General features: G+C 54.6%; 2 protein-coding genes across 5 annotated transcripts in view; both read right to left on the bottom strand.

Annotated features, from left to right (window-relative positions):
* Positions 1–4,091, bottom strand: part of Mta1 (metastasis associated 1) — a 36,024-nt gene extending 31,933 nt beyond the window's left edge. For all 3 annotated transcript variants that reach the window (XR_013090717.1, XM_076849521.1, XM_076849520.1), the window contains exon 1: positions 4,009–4,091. Coding sequence is in view for 2 of the 3 variants with exons in the window: in XM_076849521.1 (XP_076705636.1) it covers positions 4,009–4,036 (28 nt within the window). In the remaining variant the exon portion in view is untranslated. The remainder of the gene's footprint in view (positions 1–4,008) is intronic.
* A 6,965-nt stretch (positions 4,092–11,056) lies between these two features.
* On the bottom strand, positions 11,057–22,522 carry Tex22 (testis expressed 22). 2 transcript variants are annotated; one of them, XM_076847923.1, is made up of 5 exons: positions 22,294–22,522; positions 21,764–21,977; positions 21,478–21,661; positions 11,336–11,437; positions 11,057–11,236 (listed from the first exon to the last, which is right to left on the bottom strand). In XM_076847923.1, the coding sequence occupies exons 3-5, from the start codon at positions 21,619–21,621 to the stop codon at positions 11,057–11,059; spliced, it is 426 nt and encodes a 141-aa protein (XP_076704038.1). In that variant the 5' UTR covers positions 21,622–21,661; positions 21,764–21,977; positions 22,294–22,522. The 2 variants fall into 2 exon arrangements, with proteins under 2 accessions (XP_076704038.1, XP_076704039.1); XM_076847924.1 differs by lacking the exon at positions 22,294–22,522 and having other exon boundaries at positions 21,764–22,191.
* Between the last annotated feature and the right edge of the window lie 93 nt (positions 22,523–22,615).

The following is a 22,615-nucleotide window of genomic DNA, read 5'->3' on the forward strand; positions in this document are numbered from 1 at the left end:
CAGCAGCAGGCCCGGCTTCAGGTGTGACAGCTGTCTCTGAACCACTTGCCCCTCCGTCCCTAAGCCACCGCATCCTTTTGTTAAATGTTAAATGCTCCTAGGCCGGATTTCTCTCAAAACAATTAGGAGGCCCAAAAGAAGACCCCAGGGCTACTCCCGCCAGGCCAGGAGTGGTCAGCAGGTGAGGCAGCCCAGGGCAGGACTCTTGGGGGCTTCGAACCATGCCTGACCGGTAAGACCCCAAAGGCCTCCCCACAGGCTGGGAGTAAAGGGCTACTGTCCAGACACACTGCCTCCACCCTCTCCAAGGACAATCTAGGGCCCCAGCCTGTGGCTGGACTCTAGGACCCCTGCCCTGTGGCCTACACTGTCAGGGGAGAAGATGGCAGGACCCAAGGGCCTCTTCAGCCCCCACAGCAGCCATGTGCTGGGAGGACCCCAGACGTCAGGACGTGGCGTGGCCCCGTAGGCCCAGGGCACAGGTACTGCCCTTCAGGAGTCTGGAATTCTCATCCCTGGGAACATATTAGTCAAAAGTTTAAAACATAAAAGTCACCAGAGCTGGGGGTGGCTGCCTGGCATGCACGAGGCCCTGGGTCCCATCCCCAGCACCACAACAGAAAAAACAAAAACAATGAACCAAAAAAACAAAAAAAAGTGTTTCTGACAATGGGATAAATACCTAACACCACAAACGGAAAACGCAGGGAGCGGAAGCAGGAGGTCAGGCTCAGGCTGTAAAACTGCCCTGAGAACACTCAGCGGGACTGGCCAGTCTGAAGCACGCATGGCCCACAGGTTATTGGTTTTCTGTCACCTTCTACAAGAGCAGTAAAACAAAAATCAAAAAGCCATCCATAAAGACTGGGTGTTAACTTCTTGTAATCAAAGAAAAAACTCCAGAGAAGACAGTAACAGCCCTTCAACGAGAAAAACCTGGACAGAAGCAGCTGGAGGTGCAGGGGCTGGGGGCACCTGGGGGCAGGTTCTTCAGCCCTGAGGCCTCACCCAAGGTTCTGAGTCGTACACAGGAAAGAGACACCTGCAGCTCCCCAGGGAGCCTGGCTTCTCAGGAGAGGCAGCCTCAGGAGCAGAGGTCCTGCAACCTGAGGGTCACAGGCGCCAACAGAAGGCCTCTGTCATGCCAGCCACTTCCCAGGGAAGAAACAGGCCACATCCCTTCCCAGGCTGACCACTTCGTCCAGCAGTCAGCTGGCATGCAGCTGTGGCTGCCACGCATCCACCCTGCCCAGCCCACCCTGGCAGGGGTCGGACTGCCCACCAGGTAGAAGGTAGGACATCCAGAGCTGCCTGCCAGCTAGAATGACCATGTGACACTTGGGACACACTTACAGTAGGGCATGGTTGCTGCACCTACACAGGCCCCTCGACATGGAGGTCCGCCAAGAGAAGACCCAGGGCAAGTCCCATCCCAGACTTGGTCCCTGTTAGCTGCTCCCCTCGGCCACAGCAGGCTGCCCAGAAGGCCAAAGCCCAGGCAGCAATGGACGCAACTGAGGCCTAGCTCAGGGAGGGGAGATGCAGCCTCCTCCCCACTAGGAGGACTCAGGCACCCAGCAAGTAGCACAGGGCAAGGCCCTGCTGACACCCAGGGGAGGTACCAGGCGTCCTGTCCAGAAACCTGGGTCCATGTGATTGCCTCTACAGGGGCCAACAAGTGGAAGAAGGGGAGCCCACAGACATGCCTGCTGAGCACAGCCTCATGGCAGGCCCCAGAGGCTGGGCAGCTCCCACAGTGGACGGCACAGCACATCTGGCAGCACAGCCAAGGCCATGGTCCATGGTCCATGCCAGGCAGCAGAGTGTCCCACGGAGGGACAGCGATCCTGACCTCTCCCTGCTCCTCAGTACAGAAACAGGAAACAAGATGGCCTTTGCCAGGCAGCATGGCTCAGGTCCAGTCCCCAGTCCATGGGACCCCAGGCTCAGAATGGACTCCTGGCTGAGAAAGGCTGGCCAGTGAGGTTCCAGACGGGCCAGGGCCAGACCCACAGACAGGCCAGATAGGGTTCCGCAACAGACTCCAAAACCTGTTCAGGGACCCAAGAAGTCTCACTTCTGGGAATGTGGCAAGACACGACCTGGCTTTGGGCAGTCACATTATGTCCACATGGGTGCCAGGCACTCCCCAGGGGAACCACCACAAGGCACAGAAGGACAAAGAGACAGATCCTCTCATACCAGGAGGAAATGGAGGCAGAGGCCCAAACCCAAATCACAGGCAGGCCAGCCTGAGCACCAAGCAGGCCCGCAGCTACAGGGGCCTGAGCCAGAGTCCAGGCTCCCTCCCCCAGCCTGAGCAGGGGCAGGGAAAGCTCCAAGTAGTGGGCTGGGGCAGAGGGCCCTGCTGGCACCCCCAGGCACGAGCATCTCCCGGCCAAGGGCTGGTAGTCTGGCGCTGCCTCGACCCCGTCTCCTCCTGCAGGCCCGGTCCAGGAACAGTGCCTCTGCCGTCAGCCACTCTTCTCCTTACCATGCTCGATCCAGAGGCCACAGCAAGAACTGTGAACTCAGAGGGATGGGGGCCAGAACAATAGGGACCCTTCACAGATGAGGGAGAACCTTCCAGATGGGGGGACTAGAGGCAAGACTTGGGTGAGAACCCCCAGGGGCCTCATCTCAGGCAGGAAAGGGTCTGCATTACAAAACACGATCCAAGGGGACGCATCAAGCTACAGGACCACCAGAAGCCAGGCAGAGCTGGATGCTACCGCACAGGGAGGAAAGCTGTGGCCTCAGTGGGGAGGCATCCTGCCCACTCCCTCACAGGGCCCAGGTGGCACCATGTAGAGATGACCTGACCTATCTGTGTCCACTCAGGACCTGGCAAGAAGCAAAGGTGTGAGGACAAAAGAGAGGCAGGCTGACATTCCTGGGAGGGAGGAAGGCCCCCAGCTCCTACTGAGCTTGGACACTCATTCAGGCCAGGGGACAGTGCTTGGCTGCTGTGCCCAAAGCCAGAGCAGGCCTGGGTGGACTGCACTCAGTGGACACAGTGGAAATGGAGCACCCTGAGTACTCAGGGATCAGGCAGATGGAGGGGAACATGGCACCTCCTTGCTGTCCCAGCTGTGACACAGGTGGAAACCACCATGCAGGTGGGGAAGGGGCAGAGGCCTGGGGAGGCATAATCCCACTGCCTGGTGACCAAGGGAGGGGTCTGAGTCCAGACAGGGACAGGTACGTGGAATAGATGGAGTGTCAGCAGGGGCCAACTGTGTGCAAGGCCACTGCCTCTTTTCTGTGAGAGCACCAGCTGTGGACAAGCCCAGGGCTCCACTCAGCACCCAAGAACACACCCCCACACACCCGCCAGAGTGAGGCCCCAAGCCAGAGGCTTCCTGGGGCCTAGGCAGCAGGGAAACTGGCCCCAGGAGGAAGACCCCAAGGCCTCAGCCCAGTGGCGACCTCCTACCTCTCCCCAAGGCTTGCAAAATGCCTTCCTGTTGGAATGGGGCGAGCAGGAGACCGAGAAGAGTTTGGGGTGACTCAGAGGGTACTTGGGATGATGGCTCCCTGCCGATGGCCAGCCCCCTAGAGAGCCCCGCTGGGGAAAGCTCCTGGGCTTCGGTGCAGAGGGCTCTGGGCAGGAACGCGGCCCGCTTCAGCGGGGCTCGGGGTCCCAGCAGCAGGAGCCAGCGCTGCGCGGCCCCTCGGACACCCCACACGCCCCAGACCCCCAAACTCCTGCTCCCAGGAGGGCGGCCAGCGCCTCTGAGGCCACGTGCTCCGGCTCGGCCGCTGCAGCCGGCCGCAGCCCCGGGCCCACCGACCCCCGGGAAGCTCCTGGCCTCCAGCGCCGGCCCCGAGGGCCACCCGGCCCCCAACAGGTGGGCACGGCCCGCTGCCCGCCCGGTTCGCCACCGCGGCGCCCGGCCGGACCGGCCCGCGGACGGGGCCATTTTGGGGCGAGCCGGGCGGGGGCCGGCGGCGGGCGGCGGGGGAGGGGCGGCGGCCGCGCGCATGGAGGCCGCGGCGGGGCCTTACCTCCGACCCTGTACATGTTGGCGGCCATGTCCGGGCCGGCGGCGGCGGGGCCGCGGGCGGGCGGGCGCGGGGCGCGGGCGGCCGGGCGGGCGCGGGCCGGGGCCGGGGCCGGGGCCGGGGCGGGGGCGGGCGCGGGGGCCGCCGGCGGGCGTTTAAAGGGGCCGCGCTGCTCCGCCGCCGCCGCCGCCGCCGCCTCCGAGGCCGCCGAGGCCGCGCAGGGACGGGAGGGCCGCGGCGCGGGCGGGAGAGGAAGAGGAGGAGCGGCCGCGGGCGGCGGGGAGGGGCCTCGGGCGCCGCCGCCCACCGCGCGGGCCGTTATCCGACCCCGCGCCGCGCCGGCCCGCGCGCCCCTGCCCGCCTGGCCTCTCCGCAGCCCGGCGGCCGGCCGCGCGCCCCTGCCCCGCGGCCCCTCGGCAGCCCGGGTGGCCCTCCCGCGGCGCCTTCTGCCCTGCGGGCCTCCTGGACATCTCCAGGTGGCCGTCGCGCGCGCCCCTGCCCAGCCGGCCTCTTGGCGTCCCCGGATGGCCCTTCCGCACGCCCCTGTCCGGATGGGCCCTTTCCACATCCCTAGGTGGAGCACCCTGGGGCCTCCATGCCTGAGCCCTTCTTGTACCCCCAGGTGGATCCTACCCAGGCCCTCTGAGGCAGCCCCCAGGGATCCTCTCGATACTTTAGCCCTCCAGGCATTCCCAACCCCCTCCCTGAGTAGCCCACCTATCCTGGAGCACAGCAGTCCAGCCTGACCCCCCGCACTTTCCTCCCAGGGCTAACTCTGCCACCCAATATCAGGGGGTTTGTGTCCTGCTGTTATCTTCCAGCCCCTAAGGCCATCTCTGGACTTCAGTAACTGTTTTCCGGCCCCTCAGGGGCATGTTCCTGAGCTAGGGAGGCCTTCCCGAACTGTGGCCTGGTGAAAAAGTCCAAAGGAAGGAAGGGTCTTGTGCCTAGGACCCCCTGCTGCAGGCCCCAGATGAGGCTGAACCCCAGCAAGGATAGAGTGCCTGGGGGCAGTTCCTCTGTAGGCAGAGGGGCACCTCACACTTTCCAACTCATCTCAAAATTCTCAGCTATGTTGATTTTTGAGCATTACTAAAGCTTGAGGAGAGTATATTGCCCAGATACCACCCCCAAGAGCTGAAGACAGGAGGTGGTCCCAAATGACAATAATCATGGGTCCTTCCAAACCATGTGGGGGAAGGTGAGGCAGGTATCTGGGGGCTGGAGGTTGGTCTAAGGAACCCTGTGGTGCTGCCCAGGTTACCTGGACAGTGAAGGTCTGTGGCTGCAAGGAGACCATGTTCAGTTTGAAGGGCAACCCTATGGGACACCCTGGGAAGTACAGGGTGTCTCTCAGAAGAGAGCCCTGGGCCACCATGCAGGATTTGAGCAGGTGGCCCAGGCCAGTGCGCTGCAATCTCCCAGCACACACAGTCTCCCTGCATGATGCTGGGAGTCTAGGCGGGAAACCAATAGGAGTGCTGAGACCAAAGCCAGGAAGGGTCCAAGAGGGGTTCTGCCACAGTTGTGTGCTAAGAATGGAGTTGGAACTACCAGAGCTTGCTGTGAAGGGCTCCCAGGGAGAGTGGAGGGGTGTAGGACCCCAAGGTGCTTCCTTTTGTGTTTGATGGTGATTGATGTGCAGAGTGAAAGAGAAGTATAGGTACAAGAGGGCAGGTGATGATCCACAGGCTGTCTCTCCAAAAAAGGATAAGATGGAATGGGGGTCTCCCTCCCTCCCCACAGGCCTACGCCTCACACTCTTCCATAGCATAAGATTTCCTTCTACCAATTCCAGAATAACAGACCAAAAAAGTTAGAATTACCCAACAATGCCTAAGCAGCTATCAGCCATGGAGAGAACATGGAAACATCACTCCGTACCTCTGCATTTGCCTCCATCCCAAACAGGACAGGCTTCAATAAAACAATCACATCCTACAGGTGCCTGCTGAGGAATATGACCCTTTCCCTCTCCCAGTGTGGGGGTGGACAAGAAAAACATGGCCGTCAGAGCTCAGGGCCCATTTCTCAGGAGGTACCAAATGAATTCCAAACCAGCCCCACCAGGCCTAAGACACACTCCTCACACAGCAGAATGATGCTCAGGAAGCCTCAGAAGAGGCACAGGGTCCAGCTGCAGCAGGCCAGCTCACTCTGCCTTCCTCTCTCCAGATGAAAGGTGAATGGACAATTGCCTGCTCTCAACCTAGCTCAGAGACAGCCAGAAGATCTCAGGACTAAAGAATTAAAAAACATCTGGTAGCAAAGCAAATAGACATTCAAGCGAGGAGAGTGGCTTGTGCAGAGAGCAGGCATGCTGGCTCAGGAAGGGGCCTGCTGACAAGTGAGGAAATTCAACAGAAACACTAGAGGGAGGGAGGGTCAGGTAGGTGGAAAACCTGGCAGAGCAGAAAGTGCACCTGAAGGTTGGGGACCCAGCACAGGAGTGCTCTACATATTAGGACCCTAATGAGAAACTAGGTCCAACAAAGAGGAGCCCAGAAATCTGCTGACCAGACAGCACAATGCGAGGAAGATTTAAGAGCCAAGGAACATAAGAAGGGTTCACATCACACCTCAGTAGAGTAAGTCAGAAGCAGTCAGGGTAGAACATCAGATTGCTAAGGGAATAACATTTCCAGGTCATCTCAGGGCAAGTCAAGCAGTTTAAGCAACTGACTCAGCTGTTATTTTCTGAATACATACTTTAAGCTGCAGACCACTCTCAATGCTGGAGGGTAAGGACATAAAGTCTCAGCCCTGGAGAGCTGACAGTCTAGCAGCAGGCTGGGGACACATGGTATATAATATCTTGTGATAAGTGTTTTTGAGACAAAATGGTGAGGGTACAGATTCAGGATCAGGACAGAGAGGGGCACTCTTCAACTCAGGAGTCAGCAAAGGAGAACCCATGCAGGTGGGCAGGGGCCCAGAGGACACTTGGCAGGGACACATCCCTGTGCAGGATCCTTTGGGGCCTGGGGGATTTGGCCTTTGCTTCTGTGATCTGATTGTTGCTCAGAAGGATCCCTGAGGCTGCACAAGGCACTGGGTTCTGGAGGTAGGTGAGTTTCAAAGGGCCTGCAAGAAAGACTCCTTGGAATAACAGCAGAGCCTTCTCAGGAAAGGCCACAGCATGTTCCAGAAAATCAGAGTGTCATGAATTAACTTAGACCTGTTATTTGTCTTGCCTGTTACTAAACTTCAACAATTAATGGAACCCCCTTCCCCTAGGAAAAGTGTATCACCAACAAGGACAAAAAAAATCATATTGGCCTCTGTTTTTCCCAGAAGCATTTTCAAAGTTTGAAGACATAGTCCTTAGGAAAATAAAGTAGAATACAAGAATTATTTCTCCAATTGTTCATACAAGTATAGACATCAATATGAGAGATGCTACTCAGGAGGATCACAAATTCAAAATGAGCCCAGGCAATTTTGCAAGACATGTCCCAAAATAAAAAGGACTAGAGATGTAGCTCAGTGGTAGAGCACTTGCCCAACATGTGTAAGGCCCTGGGTTCCATCCCCAGTACTAAAAAAGAAAAGATTTTTTTCTTTAAAAATTTAAAGCCATGTGCAGTGGCACACAATTGTAATCCTAGCTATTTGGGAGGCTGAGGCAGGAGAATCACAAGTTTGAGGCCTCAATGACTTAGTGAGACACTGTCTCAAAATGACAAATAAAAATGGCTGGGGATATAGCTCATTGGTAAAGCACTCGATTTCAATCCCCAGTACACATACACAACCTTGACCTTAAGTCTAGCCAATAAAAGACCTAAATCAAAAGAAGGAACTTGAGTGGTCTGGTTCTGGTCGTGAACTCACTGCAGGCATCAGAGTACAGAGAATGTGACCAGGCTCAGGGTGGGTCAAAAATACCAAGACCCTGGCCAGCATGGACCCGGCAGGGCAGGCAGAAGAGGTGGGGAGTCTCAGCAGGGTCCTCACCACTCAAAGCCAGACATCAGCTAGTCTGGTCTAATTAAACCATGCTGCTGAAAAACAGGACACCCTTTCCTAATGATTCTTCATTCCTAAAAATAATTTAAGAATAATTTAATAAATTATTCTTGAGAGTGAGAAGCAGTCGTGTGATTTCAGCAATAGTTTTTCTATCTTAAAATATTATTTTAAGATGTCTCAGTGGTTTTTGTATTTCCATATACCCTTGCATCTCTTCATCTAGAAACAGCTGCAAATAACCCTCCCGGAAAGTTAACTGTGGTCATTTCAGTGATCGAATTGTGAGCGAGTTTTAAAAAACATATTCTTTGTTGCACTGCTTAATCACGGACAAGTATTTGCAAAGCCAATAAAGTCATTTCTTTTAAACGGGGGCAGTGGTGGCATTGTGTAGGCACTCAGCAAAGCTGCAAACTACATCTCCCAGGCACCCCGACTGGTCCTGCGCGCTGCGTGGGGTCAGCTCCCGGATGGGCCGCCAGCGCGAGGCCCCTTCGGCTTCAGGTGAACAGAGGGGGCCGCTGCTCCCCAACCGGAGCCAGCCAGTCACTAGCCGAGAAGGGTGTTGGGGACGCAGGGAGATTCCGCGGCCAAGGCTGAGCGAGCATGCGCTTGAAGAGCGTTTGTGCGCGCGCGCCCGCCCGCCCGCGGCTCCGTTCTGGGTGTCTGTCCTGCTCCAGAAGCGCGCAGGCCCTCACCCTCAACCGCCAGGGTCCCCGGGGGCCGGGTGGCGGGACACACTCACGTGAGTCCTGGGTAAAGGCAGGAACTGACCTGGTGCCCAAGCAGAAGTGAAAGCAGTCTAGAAGCATGGGGTTGCAGTGACTAGAGCCAGACCTAACCGCACTGCGGCTGGGGACTTTGGCTGCGTTCCTTGGATCCTTCCCTCCTCGAATCCTTCCCGGCGTATCCAGCCTCCCCTTGACTTGTGTCCCAAGACCTTTCTGTTTATCCTAGGACGAAAGCCCCCTGTTGCTGTGAACTCCTACTTACCCAAGGTAGGTCTCTCTCAAGTGAGCCCCTGACTCCCCAGACCCTCCCCTGTTCCTGGATTTCCCAGCCGGGCCACCCCTATGCACTGGCAAACCCCAAGCAGCACCCTGGCCTCTGCCCAATGGCCACCAGAGTACCCTGAGGGAGACATCAGGCTCCTTCCTAAAGGCCCATGTCCTGTCTTTGTGTTTGTGTGTGTGTGTGTGTGTGTGTGTGAGAGAGACAGAGACAGAGACACACCAGGGATTGAACCCAGGGGTGCTTAACCACGGAGCCACATCCCCAGCCCTTTCACTTCCTGAGTCTTGCAAAGTTTCTTGGTGCCTAAATTGGTGAGGCTGGCCTGGAACTTGAGATCCTCCTGCCTCAGCCTCCCCAGTTGCTGGGATTACAGGCATGCGCCATAAAACACTCATCTACGATAATCTGTTACAGCAACAGTAGAAAACTGATACATGGCCTCTTCTTCCCAGGTGTGGTAAACACACTGCCCCAGGCACTGCCATCTTTTCTGGCACCTCACTGTCCTGGAGAGGGTCTCATTTCCACTGAACAGGGCTGGCTCTGAGGCCATGTCAACCACTAGGAGGTGGCAGATGAACCCACATGGGTCAGCTCAGCCCCAAGACCCCAAGACTTCAGCTTATGCTGCTGTGGTGGGTAGGAGCTCTGCAGGAACCCTATGAAGTCAGCATCTCACCTGGCTGCAGCCTCAGGAGACTCCCCAGGTGAGACCAGAATTGGTGGGATGAACCCAGTCAGCCCTCAGCCATGAGTGAAAATAACACGCAATCTTTTAAAGTCACTCAGAACTACACAGCATGCGACCTCTGTGGTGACCGTTGGCACGTAGCTCCCACTCTGCCCTGGGATGACTCTTGTGTGTTTCCCTGGCCCAGAGCACCCCAACTCCCACATCTTTGTCAGGGGCCTCAGGAGGGGGAGGGATTGTGATGTTCCCCTTCCCCAGGACCCTGTCTGAACCCCACCTCTTAGATCCCCCCCACCAGTCCCTGTGGCTCCATGGCCTGCCCTCCACCCACCCTGGGGATCCTGACGAACAAATGGGACAAAATCACATTGAACTGGAAAGGGAGTGCCCAGCTGGGTGATGTAGGCAGGCTTCCTGAAGGAAGAGGAACTTCCACTGCATCTTATAGTGAGGGAGGCAGAGAAGCAGGAGGAATGTTGAAGGGCAGCAGGCACCATATGGCCAGATCTGCACCTCAGCCTGGGCTCTGGGACAGCACTGCCTGTTTGCCAATGTGTGCACGGTCCAGGTGGCTGTCACCTCCTCTCAACCCAAAGCCCCTCACCAGCCCTGCCCCCGCAGAAGCCCAAGCAACCCCTAAGTCGGTCACTGAGTCCAAGGCCACCACCTCACACTCCATCCTGCCAGCCAGCAGGGCTGGGAACCCTCCCTCCTTTCCCTATCTCCCACCCCCAGGCCCCTCCAGCTCCATCGCCTCAAAATGCAGCCTGGATTGTCACCCTGGCTCAGAACCCTTCTTCAGTCCCACGCCTTGAGACCAGGCAGTTATGGCTCCAGCCTAAGGCCTGGGGCCACTTGTCCAGCCAGCTTCTCAAGGCCACCCCAGACCTTCTATGCACCCTAGTCCACCTCCGGGTTCACTTCCAGAGCTGGGAGCTCTCTTTCTCAGGAAGCCTCCCTCTGTGTGCCTCACCCAGCTGCCCCACCCCACCCCGCTGCCCCACCCCACCCCGCATCACTGCTGGGTCCTGGAATCCCATCTGGGCCTTCAAAGGCAGGACCAAGGCTCCAGAGGTGCTGTCAGCCCCAGGGTGGGGCGCCTGGCACCCAGCTGCCCAGGTGCCCCAGAACTTCCTCCTGGCAGTGTAAGGCAGGCCTCCTTCTGCCGGCAGGACCCTCTGTCCCTCACCCTCCAGGTGGTGGAGGCTGGGGCAAGACCCCTCCCCGGCAGCTGCCACACCTCCCAACGGCCCCAGGGCACCAGGCAGGCAGTGCTTTGAGGCCTGTTTTCTCCCTGGTGAGACACAAGGACACAGAGGTCTCCCCCAAAACCTCCCCACGGAGAAGCTCTGGAAAGCTGAGGTCCGAGAGCTCCTAGGAGCCGGGAGACCCCGAGGCTTGGCTCTTCAAAGTCGCACTCTGCCAGAAGGGCGTGCTCCGGGCCAGGAAGTCGTAGAAGGCATTAGTGGACTCAGCAGACCTGGGTGGCTGTGCGAGGAGCACGTCCTTGTCCACGTCCTCAGACACCAGCTCTGCCACCATCTGCGTGATGTCCTGCGGGCGACATTGGTGTCAGGGGCTGTGTGGGCAGGGAAGCACAGGGACTGGGCAGATGAGGCCAGGGACAGGGCAGCCTCCCCACCCACCACACACCCTGTCTTGGGAGGGGGTGCCCAGCATGGCCAGCCGCCGGCGCTCATCAATGCTGATGCTCCAGTGGCGGCGTGGGCGCCTGTGCTCCTGTGGCTCACACACCTGTGGGGACAGGACAGGATGGTGCGAACACACCTGGGGCCTTCGCTCCCCTTCCCCTGCACACAGTGAGCTCTCTTAGCCTCCCCGCTCCCAGTGGGCCGCGGCACGTGGCACCCCGGGCACCTCCCAAGTTCCACAGTGTCTGTCCCTAGGCTTACAGTGAGGGCTGCAATGTTTAGAGCTAGAAACGGCCTCCAGGACCCTGGGCACAATTACTACAGGGGCCCAGGCTGGGCCAGAGATGGTCAGTCGGCCTGTTGTGCACCTCCCAGAAACGCTAGACTCAAGAGACAGACCTCATACATCCCCCCCACCCCTCTAAGGTGATACGTGGGGTGAGGTGGGGTGATGCTGCTCGTGAATGCACAGGAGGAGGAGAGGTACAGTGCAGGAGGGCCATCCATGTGCGCAGGAGACCAGAGGTGGTGACCAGCAAGAGGGCCAGGAGAAGGCCAGGCACACCTGCAGGGAGAGGCCAGCAGCATGTCCCTACCTTCCCCGTGGGCAGGCCGTCTGCCCCATGAGTGGAGGGGCATCTTCTCACCTTCTGGAAAGGGGAGGGGTGCCACGCTGAAGACAGCAGGCAGCACAGCCCTGCAAAGCCTTACTCAGAAAATCAAACCTCAACAACCCCGTGCCAGCTATTCTGCGGTGGGCACGTGTCCATGGAATGAAAAGCAGGGACTGGACAGGTGTGTGCACAACTCCATCCATAGCATTGTTTTCAGTAGTCGAAACGCAAGTATCCATCAAGGGATGTAAAAGAGACAAGGGGCCAATCACACAAGGGAACATTATTCAGACTCAAGAAACTAAGAAACTTGCTGGGCATGGTGGCGCATGCCTCAGCTTCTTAGTAAGGCCCTCAGAAACTAGCAAAGCCCTAAGCAACTGAGGGAGACCCTCAGTCTCAAAAATAAAAAGGGCTCGGGATGTGGCTCAGTGGTTAAGCACCCTGGGTTCAATCCCAGTACCAAAAAAAAAAAAAAGAGAGAGAGAGAGAGGAGAGCCCCCCGCTCCATTATGCCAAGGTGAACCCTCCAGGGACGAGCTTCGCCAAGCACATAGCATCTGCACAAGCACTGCTTTGGGAAACAGGGCCAGGCCTCCCAGGGCAAAGGACACTCAGAGAGGCCTCCCAGGAACCACCAAGCACAGGTCCCTACTGACACTGCCGTCCTGGGAAGCAGATAGACCCATGAGCAAGGGCAGGAGGGTATGGAGAAGGGCCACTCAGAGGACAAGACTGGTTCTTCCACATGAAACACTCCATGGGAGGTAGGCCGGGGGTCCCTCTGTTTTTGTGGTGCTGGGGATGGAACCCGAGGCATCAGTGCATTCAAGGCCAGCACTCTACCAGCTGAGCTATGTCCCCAGCCCTGGTGTTTGTTTTGGTACTAGGGACTGAACTTAGGGATGCTTTACCACTGAGTTGCATTCCAATGTTTTTGTTTGTTTGTTTGTTTTGAGATGGGGTCTTGCTAAATTGCTAGGGCTGACCTGGTACTTGTGATCCTTCTGCCTTAGCCTCCTGAGCAGGGGGGCTGGGATTACAGGCCTGCACCACTGAATCTGGCTGTTGTATCTATTCTTAGCCCTGTTTCTGTAATTGAATTGTACACCTCCCCTTTAACATGTGGTCTCGCAGTGCTTCCCCTAGAGTTTCTCTTCCTGCCCTGATGATGTTACTCCCAGAAGGGGTATATTCTCACAATATGCTTGTGTGAAGTGGGCTGGCCTTCTGTGTTTCTTCCAGGAGCCTGAGAACAGCAGGCCCTAGGAGGAGCACCAAGAGGGGAATGCAGAAGACACACAACCCTGCTGTTCAGGTCCATGAGCAGAAAACAAAATGGAAGTTCACTATGCATCACTAGAATTATGGAGCTGCTTGTTACAGAGCATCATTACAGCAAATGCTGACTAATGCAGGACTGAAAATAAGATACAGAAAACATTTATAAAAAACAAGGAAGATGGAGAACTATTCCTGTTGGGCCAACATACAACTAACAAACCTTGAAGAGAGAGAAAATGAACTCACACACACAACACGCACACATGTGCTTTTCCCAGAAACTAAAGGAAAAGGCCCCAGTCAGAAAGCCCCCACCCAGGGCAATGAAAATAAATGCCTCCCAGAGTACATTCCAGAACTCTGACAGGCAGACAAGCTTTCAGGGAAGAAACGAAGCACAGGGCTGGGAGCACAGCCTATGCAGCTCTTGCCTACGTGCTTCAGGCCCTGGGTTTGATCCCCTCCACCATAAAACAAAAACAAACACAAACAGGGCACAAAGATCCGAAGTCCAAAAGTTCAGGGCATCACACAGCAGCCCTGGAAACCAGAAGTGGTGGGGCACTTAAGAGTCCTGCAGGAAGAGCCTCTCCCACCAAACACGCCACCAATCAAGCACCATCCAGTGTGGAGCTGAGTAATGGAGCTCACCTGAGACCTTCAGCACCCTGTGAGCCCCACTGGCGGAAGCTGCTGGGTGATGTGCTCTGGGATCAACAGGCAAACAGAGAAAGCAGGGCCAGGACAAGGGCTGCTGAGGAAGACAGGGTGACAGCCAGGGCCTGAGGAGGGTCACTGCCCATCCTCTGTGAGAGGACCTGCAGAGATGTGTTGTGAATTTGGGAAAGGACTGATCATCAGTTCACAGAAAATAGAAAAGAGGAGTCAGGAAGGGAAGAAGTGGGGAGAAACAAGAAGGGTGTGGACAATGCTCACTGTCACTTCAGGGCCAGTGGTGGCAGCTGACAGGTGTGATCTGAGGGCAGAGGGCAGAAAAGTGTGGGGCTGGGAGTGGGTTGCTCAGGCCTTAGCTTCCCCGGCGGGAGAGCAACAGAACCCAAAGCTGAGAACTGGAAAGGCAGCAGCCCAGGGTGCAGGCTCCTACAGCCCAGGGGACGGCTGCCCTACAGGCAGAGCCACCCAACAGACAGGACAATCAGAACTCACGTCTGCCGAATGTATGGGACAGTCACAAAGTCCGTCATGATGTAGGCCACAAGCAAAGCAGGTCCTCCCACACACTACAGATGCCACAACAAATCTGTGACTACGACACAGTATAATTAATTAAAAATTACTAATAAGCCAGGCACAATGGTGCATGCCTGCAATCCTAGTGACTTGGGAAGCTAAGGCAGGAGGTTACCAAGTTCAAGGCCAATCAGGGCAACTTTGACCCTTTTCCAAAATGAAAAATTGAAAGGGCTGGAGGTGTAGCTCAGGGGTAGAGCACCCCTGCGTTCAATCTCTGCAAAAAACAAACACAGGTCACTCCTATTGACACAGACATTCCAAAACACCCTTCTAATTGACCCCAGAGTGAAAAAGAAAAATCAAGGTTGAGACGTAAATTTATTAGGAATAAACAATGAGAGAAGGACACACCAAAACCCATGAAGGGTGGCCAAAAATGTCCTCTGAAGGCACTCTATACCTTTAAATGCATCATTAGAAAAAAGTTCAGCAATGGCCAAGCAAGTCACTTGAGAAGCTAGAAAAAGAACAAAAGAAATTTACTGAAAGTTTAAAGATGGAATTACGGTAGATTAGTGAATAAGTTAAAAGAAAAAACAGTGGACAATAATCACAAATGGATTCTTTGAAAAGCCAAAAGAAGGACTGCTCTTCTCCCACATGCTCACCCATCCCACGCGCAGCCATCTTTCCACTCATGCTCAGGGTCCGTTCAGCTTCTTCTTTCAGAACTGCATGTCATCACAGGTTTTACCCACTTTTCTATTCAGTGGGTAAATAGAAAATTTTTTGTTTGGGGGGCTTGTTTTCTTGTAGTGCTGGGAATGAAACCTTCCCTACGCAGAACCACACAGGTAGTCTGCCTTCCCCTGCTCGGGAATACCCTTGGGTCTGCACAGCGGTGTCAGTCCCTTTCACCATCGTGTGAACCAAGGCACAAACCTGGGCTTGTTGGAACCCAGGGGTACCTAACCACTGAGCTCGGCAAGTGCTCCAACACTGAGCTGCACCCCGAGTCCTCTGTTCGGTTTTCACGACAGTTTTCTGACAGCTTGCAAGCATCCCTTCATAGACACTTGACTGTTTAAAGATAACAAGTATTTCCTTCCAGAATGTCATTTAACATTTTTATGTCCTTGATTGTGCCATAATTTAAAAATCTGTTATGCTTTTCCTCCAAGGATTGTACGTCTGGCCTAAGAAAGGCATTTGTTACTCTGGGATTCTAAACACTTCGGCGTCTCCAGTGCTGCTACGGTTTGGGTTAAATGCTGTGTTTCAGAAGAAGTGGGGGTTCACTCTGCCATGTTCTAGGTGGATAGCCAACCATCCTACTACCACTTATTGAAAAGTATTTCCTGCTGCTTTGAAATTCCACGCAGAAATTAAACCTCCAGATTAAAAAATGATATGGGTCACTTTTTCTTCTTTCAGTACCAGGGATGGATCCCAGAGCCTTGCACATGCTAGGCAAGCGCTCTACAACTGCACCACCCTCCGGCCCACAAGTGTCACTTTGACACCCGTTTGTCCTAAATTGTGCAAATATTTGCCACTTTCTGCCCCAATACCACACAATTTTAATTGCTAGAGCTTAGAGGAAGCAAGGACTTTTGTTTCTGTTGCACAGGCTGGGTGCCGTGGCACATTCCTGTAATCCCAGCGGCTCAGGAGGCTGAGACAGGAGGATCACAAATTCAAAGCCTGCCACCACAAAAGCAAGGTGCTAAGTAACTCAGTGAGACCCTGTCTCTAAATAAAATACAAAATAGGGCTGGGGATGTGGCTCAGTGTCGAGTGCCCCTGAGTTCAATTCCTGCCCAAAAAATTGTTGCACGCTTTCTTTATAAAGTAAAAATTTTAGACATATATTTTAAGAAATATCTTATTGTCAATGAACTTTATTTATTTATATGCAGTGCTGAGAATCAAACCCAGTACCTCACACATGCTAGGCAAGTGCTCTACCACTGGGAGTCACAACACCAGCCCTACATGTATTTTTTTAAATTAGATTTTAATGAATATATTACCAATATTACTTTTCCATGTTTTTGAACTCTGAATAAATAGAGCCACACTGCATAGATGATTCGGTCAGTTGCTTCTTTCACTCAGAAATATGCCCATTAAATGGGTCCATGCTCCGTCCTGTGGAGCAGGTATCGGCACAAACAAATTTGCTGAATTTGACACAGAGTGTGCAGTAAACTGGCGGCTACTTACAGTCCATCCCCGCCCCTGGGCTGGAATACTGCTGTTCTCCACACATTCACGTGGGCGGCGCAGGATCTGGTTATTCCCAGTCCCCTCCACCCTTTTTTTTTTTTTTTAAGTTGTCAATGGACCTTTATTTTATTTATCTTTATGTGGTGCTGAGATTCGAACCCAGGGCCTCACACAAACTAGGCAAGTGCTGTACCACTGAGCTACAACCCCAGCCCTCCCAGTCCCCTTGATGAAGCCATTCTTTCAACTGGAACATTCAGTCCACGTTCATTTGCTGAACTGAATGCCAGGTGAGTGGCTCTGTCTGCTTCTCAATGTTTTCTGGCCCTTTTGCCTGTCTGCGTTTCTTGGTTGGTGCCTCATGCTTCCTTCTGCGATCACTGCATGTGGTTTCTGTCCCATCTTCCCTTCCCCTGTGGGGACAGGGCTCTTTCTATTCTTGGGTGCAGTCACAGTGTACATGCAAAACCAAGTCCAATATTCCCAAATGGTGCAAGACCCAGAAGCCTTGTGTCCAAGCCACTGTGGTGGGTACCGTACCCCAAGCAGGCTCTGTAACTGACACCCAGTGATTGTTTGAACCCAGGGGTACTTAACCACTGAGCTCGGTACTTAACCACTTAACCATCGGTGCTCGTTTCAATCTCCCCAAAGACTTGTGTTTCACCCTCATTCCTGGTCTACTTCATGCCTTCTGAGATCACTGTCTTCCTCTTTGAGGTCCGTCCTCAGAATTGATATGAGAGTCTATGGGGGGACTGGGGATATGGCTGGCATGCGTGAGGCACTGGGTTCAATCCTCAGCACCACATAAAAATAAAATGGAGATATTATGTCCATCTAAAGCTAAAAAAAAAAAAAAAGAAAGAAAGAAAAAAAGAGTCTATGGAGGATGAATTCTTTTTTGTTTATCACTTTCATTATGTTATTTATTTTGTGGTGCTGGTGATTGAACCCAGGCCCTCATGCATGCTAGACAAATAAATACTTTACTACTGAGTTAAGTCCCAGCCCTTTATTTGGCGGTACTGGGAAACAAACCCAAGAGTGTTCTACCACTGAGCTACACCCCTAGCCTATTTATTTATTTGAGACAGGATCTCCCTAAATTGCTGAGGCTGGCCTTGAACTTGAGATCCACTTGCCTCAGTCTCCTGAGTCACTGGGATCACATGTATGTCCAACAATTGTCCTATATTTATCATTTGAAGTCAAGTGATAACTTGCCTTCTCTGTAGAAGATACCTATGCTGGGCAGAATTTTTTTCTTTTCTCTCGGCCTACATGTGGTACCCTCTCTGTAACAAGCTTCCACAGCCTTTTTTTTTTTTTTTTTTTTAAGTCCCACTGTGTGCCCCAAGCTGGCCTCAGACTCTCAATTCCCTTGAGGGGTTCGGGTCACACATCCTAGGGCTGCCGACTAAAGGTAGCTGTCAAGTCCCTCTGCTTCCTCTGCCTACCTCTGAGAGATTTGTCTCTGGACCCTGCAGGACCACTGTGATGGCTCGGGCTTGAAACCTAACTTAGGCCACTGGGCTTTGCTGGGCCGTCCAGGACAAGGTCTGATCACCACCGACCTCCAGAGCACATCCAAGGACTTGCACATGGATCAGCCTCATGTCGCCCCCTCCCAGGTTCAGGAGGGATGACCAGCATGAGAAAAGATGCTGCAGAGATGATGGGGTGTGACTTCCAAGGTCACCTGCAGAGCCCTGGCTACTTGCACTTGGCTCTCACTCCCTGGTGTGTGTGTGGGGGGAAGACCCCAGCCTGCTGTGTGGAGATCTGTGGTCAGGATCTGTGGCCTCTGCCCATATCCAACCCTGACCAAGTGAGGGAGTGCTGTGGGCACAGCCTTAGTGCAGCTTTCAGAGGGACTGTAGCTCAGACTGACATCTTGACCACAACCCCCTGACAGACCACATCAAGGCCACCCAGCAGAGTTCCTGGCCTACAGAGTCCAAGGCAAAAGACTGTTTCAAGCCACTAAGTTTTGGAGTTACTCTGTTTATGTAAGAATGTATAACTAATATGCCAGCAAAACACTAGGTGCATCTAGAGTAAAATTTTCAAGATTCATGAAATTTTGTTTGTCCATCCATCCCAGGGATGGAACCCAGGAGTGCTTAACCACTGAATTACACACTTAGCTCTCTTTATTTTTTGAGATAAGTTCTCTCTAAGTTGCTGAGACTGGCCCTGAATTTATGATCCTCCTGCCTCAGCCTCCTGAGCTGCTGGGATTATACGTATGCACCACTGTGCCCAGCATGAAGTTTGTTTTTTTAAAAAACTGGGATTGCATTGAATCATGTTTTTGAAACTTAGCAGGCTTAAACCTTAATAATGGAGCCAGGCATGGTGGCACCCAGCCCATAATTCCAGCAATTTAGGAAGCTGAGGCAGGAGGGTCACTGGCTAGCCTGGGCAACTTAGTGAGACCCTGTCTCAAAAAATAAAAGGGCTAAGGATATAACTCAGTGGTACCCCGGGGGTTCAATCCCCAGGGCTGCACACATACATAAAGTAAAATTAACACCTAAAACTTCTCATCTTGTGAGGTATCTGTGTATTGCTCAGCTACTCAGTGGTCCTCACAGAGGTATGTGGCCAGGGCTGACCGAGTGCTGCCACAGTGAGCAGGAGTCTTCCCAGGCTTTTCTGACTGTTTTTTTTTTCAGGCTATTGAAACTAGGGTTTCACCCATAGCAGCTACTCAAGCCTTCTTTCATTCAGGAGTATGGAGTTGTTAACTGGCTGGGGGAGGGTGTTTCTAGGTAGAGAAGACCTTGTTGTGAACAGTGGCCTTTTCATCTTTCCTGCCCTCCCTTTCCTGGAGTATGGACACCATTCCCATCTGCTGGGTGGGAGCCAGGGTGGAAGCCCTACTGGCCATTTGTGCTTCTGTGGCTAGGCTGCAGAGCTGAAGGAGGAGGCAGGAGTCCAGTACTTTTAGTGCAACACACTAATTCCTGAATGCCCCTGTCCAAGCACGGAGCTCTCTCTCCATCTTCAGGGATCTGTGATTCTATGGCAATATTTAAAAGTTACCCTCAGGAAGGTTTTGTACACTTTTTAAATTTACTACTAGTACTATTGTAAGTGGCCTTCTTTGCCATTTTTTTTTTTTTGCCCTTCTTTTTAAAAAATTTTTTTAGCTGTTGATAGACTTTTATTTATTCCTTTATTTGTATGCGGTGCTAAGGACAGAACCCAGGGCCTCACACATGCCAAGCAGGTGCTCTACCGCTGAGCCCCAGCCCAGCCCGTGTGTTATCTTCTTGAGCCTGCTATTGGGTCTGTAAAGGCTACTAACTTCCCAACCCTCTTTCTGTGGATGGATTCCAGTCAATGCCTCTAGACTGATCAGGACATGGTTTCCAAACAGGGCTGACTTCACATGTCTGGTGCTCCATGGCTGGTCACTTACAACTCCAGGGGAGGAAAGGCAGACACTGGCATGAGGACAGAGGGAGGTGTATGGCTTCTGCTGCCTCGCTCACCTGCCCGGCCTGCCCAGTGGTAACCCTGGTGCACCCCAACCCCGGTCCCAGTCCTGCAGCTCCCAGCTTCCTTACAGCACTACCACCACCACCCCTAGCCCTCCACCCTTCTACTAGCTGTCATTAAGCACAAGTGCGACAGCTGGAGCTTCACCCACTGGTCTAGGCTGGTGGTCTGGACACCCTGTGCTGGGGAAGACCTCCTTGGCCTGATGTCAGCCCAAGGCTGCTCATCTTTGTGAGCATGTTCTGGCACCATGCATGGCACTGGGGGCTGTAGTCAGGCACAGTAGAGGCAGTGGCTCTTGAGACCCAGGTTGGGAAAGGGGAGGGATGAAGGACTTAAGTTAGCCTGGGAGGTGACACCGGAGAAGAGGCCAATTAAGGGAAGATCTGGAAGAAAAAGATTCTACATCCAGGGGACAGAAAGTTAGAGAGGGCAGTCTGGGTGCCTTTCAGGGCCACAGTCAGAAGCAAGGGAGAGGCCAAGGAACTTTGCACAGGAGCAACCCTGGAAGGACCCAGGTGTGAAAGACACTGCAGTGTCTCCTCCTGTCCCTGCTCTCTCTGCCGCAGGGCCCTGTGGTTTGTGCAAAGCTAGCCCAGGCCCACTCTTCCTGTGTACCTACTGGCTATACCACCTATCAGAAGGCAAGTCCCTCAGTAGCTAAAGGGTCTTGCTGATCCCTCACTCCAGTGGCCCCAGTACTGGGTACCCACATAAGGAAATACCCAGGAGGGCACAGGGCAGTCATGCAAGCAGCTCAGAGAGCCTTCTTACTTTCCCCCCACCTTTGACCTCAGTGAACACATGTGCTGGACACACACAAACCCAAATGCATGACTCAAAAGGCTCCCTGCACTGTCTGACTGCAGGACTAGCACCTGGCATCCTGAGAGACCCTTGAGCTCCTGTCTTACAGAAGCATGGACCTGTCTGGCCTGGCTTTGAACCTTCCCTAAGTGGAACCACACAGGTAGTCTGGATTCCTCAGCTCAGGGAATGCCCATGGGCAAGCACAGCTGGGTCTGTCTGTCTCTCTCACTACTGTGAGAACCAAGCACATCCCTGCCCTGGAAGCTTGTTCTCCCTCCAATTCAAGATACTCTTCAAGATACTCTCTTGGCCAGGAGTGAGGGGGCACTGGACATCTTCCCGACCTCGGGTGGGCCTCCACTCTGCCCGGCATAGAGAGGCAAAAAGGGTACAGGATGATGGGGAGAGAGCATACTGCCCCTCTGTCTCCATTCAGGCCCCTGTATTCCTGCCTGATCCCCTCCCCAACTAGCCCACCCAGAGGTGGCCTCCTCTTACTTACCCAGTCCTGCGTTTGCAATCCGTGCTGGTTACTGCTCTGGGCACCTGGTTGGCCCCTGGTCCTAGACTGGCCCCCAGGGGGAAAGGGCTGCCTATGCTCTTGAGTGAGCTGTGACTGCTGTGCCCACAGCTGCCTGCTGTCCATCTTGACCCTCACCAGGCTGTGGGTCTTCACCTCTGAGGCTCTAGGGGAAGGATCAGGATCAGGTGGGGTAGGGTCCCCAAGGCTCCCAGGGCCCCTTGGTCAGATGGCAGGCAGCAAGTTAGGCCACCTTCCAGACACTAACCAGACTGTTGCCCGATGGCTGGCCCCTGTGAGCAACATGCTCCTCACTACTCCTGTGGCCACTGCCCTCCACATCAGCATCCCAGTCAGAAGCCTCCGCCGTCTGTTGTCTCCAGCCCTGGCTCCTAGCACCAACCCTCCACCATCCTGCTCCTTGACCTGGCTTCACCACACCCAAGGCTCAGGCCTCAGTCTCCACCCTCTGGGGGTCTGTGCTGAAAGGGAGGGACACAGGAGGAGAGAACAAGATGCACGTTGGAGAGGGGAGGAGTAGGCCCAGTGGGTCCCAAAACCGGAAAAGCGGGAACAAGCGGGAACAACTGGGGAGGTGAGGCCCTGAGACTGGGGTGGGGGGTAGAGCATAGAGACCAGCGCTGTGGGGTCCTGGAATGGAGGAGCAGGGTTCTATGGAGGTACTGAGAGGTTCAGCGGGGTCCTGTGGGGGTACAAAGAGGCTGGCAGGGGGTCCTAGAGGGAACAGAGAGACTCTGCGGTGTCCTGCGGGGGTACAGAGTGGCGTTGGGGGGTCACCAAGTAGCTGGGCGGGGTCCTCTGGGGGCAGGACGGGCCTCTACAGGCCTCTGCAGGGTCCGGTGACAGCGAGGCTGGCTCTGTGGTCCTGTGGGGGCAGGACGGGCTCTACGTGTCACTGGGAGACTCTGCGGGGTCCTGTGGGGGCGGGGCGGGCTCTACAGGTCACTGCGAAGCTCGGCGGGGTCCTGTAGGGGTAAGACGGTCCTGCATGGTCACTGGGAGGCTCTGCGGATCCTGTAGCGGCGGGGCTGGCTCTGCGGGGTCTTGTGGGGGCGGGGCGGGCTGGGCAGGGGTCACAGGGAGGCTCTGCGGCGTCACA

The sequence above is a fragment of the Callospermophilus lateralis genome, chromosome 3 (assembly GCF_048772815.1).
Source record: "Callospermophilus lateralis isolate mCalLat2 chromosome 3, mCalLat2.hap1, whole genome shotgun sequence".
NCBI classification, from domain to species: domain Eukaryota; kingdom Metazoa; phylum Chordata; class Mammalia; order Rodentia; family Sciuridae; genus Callospermophilus; species Callospermophilus lateralis.

Excerpts from the sequence above, each read along its gene's own strand:
- Tex22 (XM_076847923.1), bottom strand. The coding sequence starts at position 21,621 with ATGGACAGCAGGCAGCTGTGGGCACAGCAGTCACAGCTCACTCAAGAG. Across the intron at positions 11,438-21,477 it reads GATTGCAAACGCAGGACTGG|GTGTGTGAGCCACAGGAGCA; the intron begins GTAAGTAAGAGG and ends CTGTCCCCACAG. Across the intron at positions 11,237-11,335 it reads GCACCCCCTCCCAAGACAGG|GACATCACGCAGATGGTGGC; the intron begins GTGTGTGGTGGG and ends TGTCGCCCGCAG.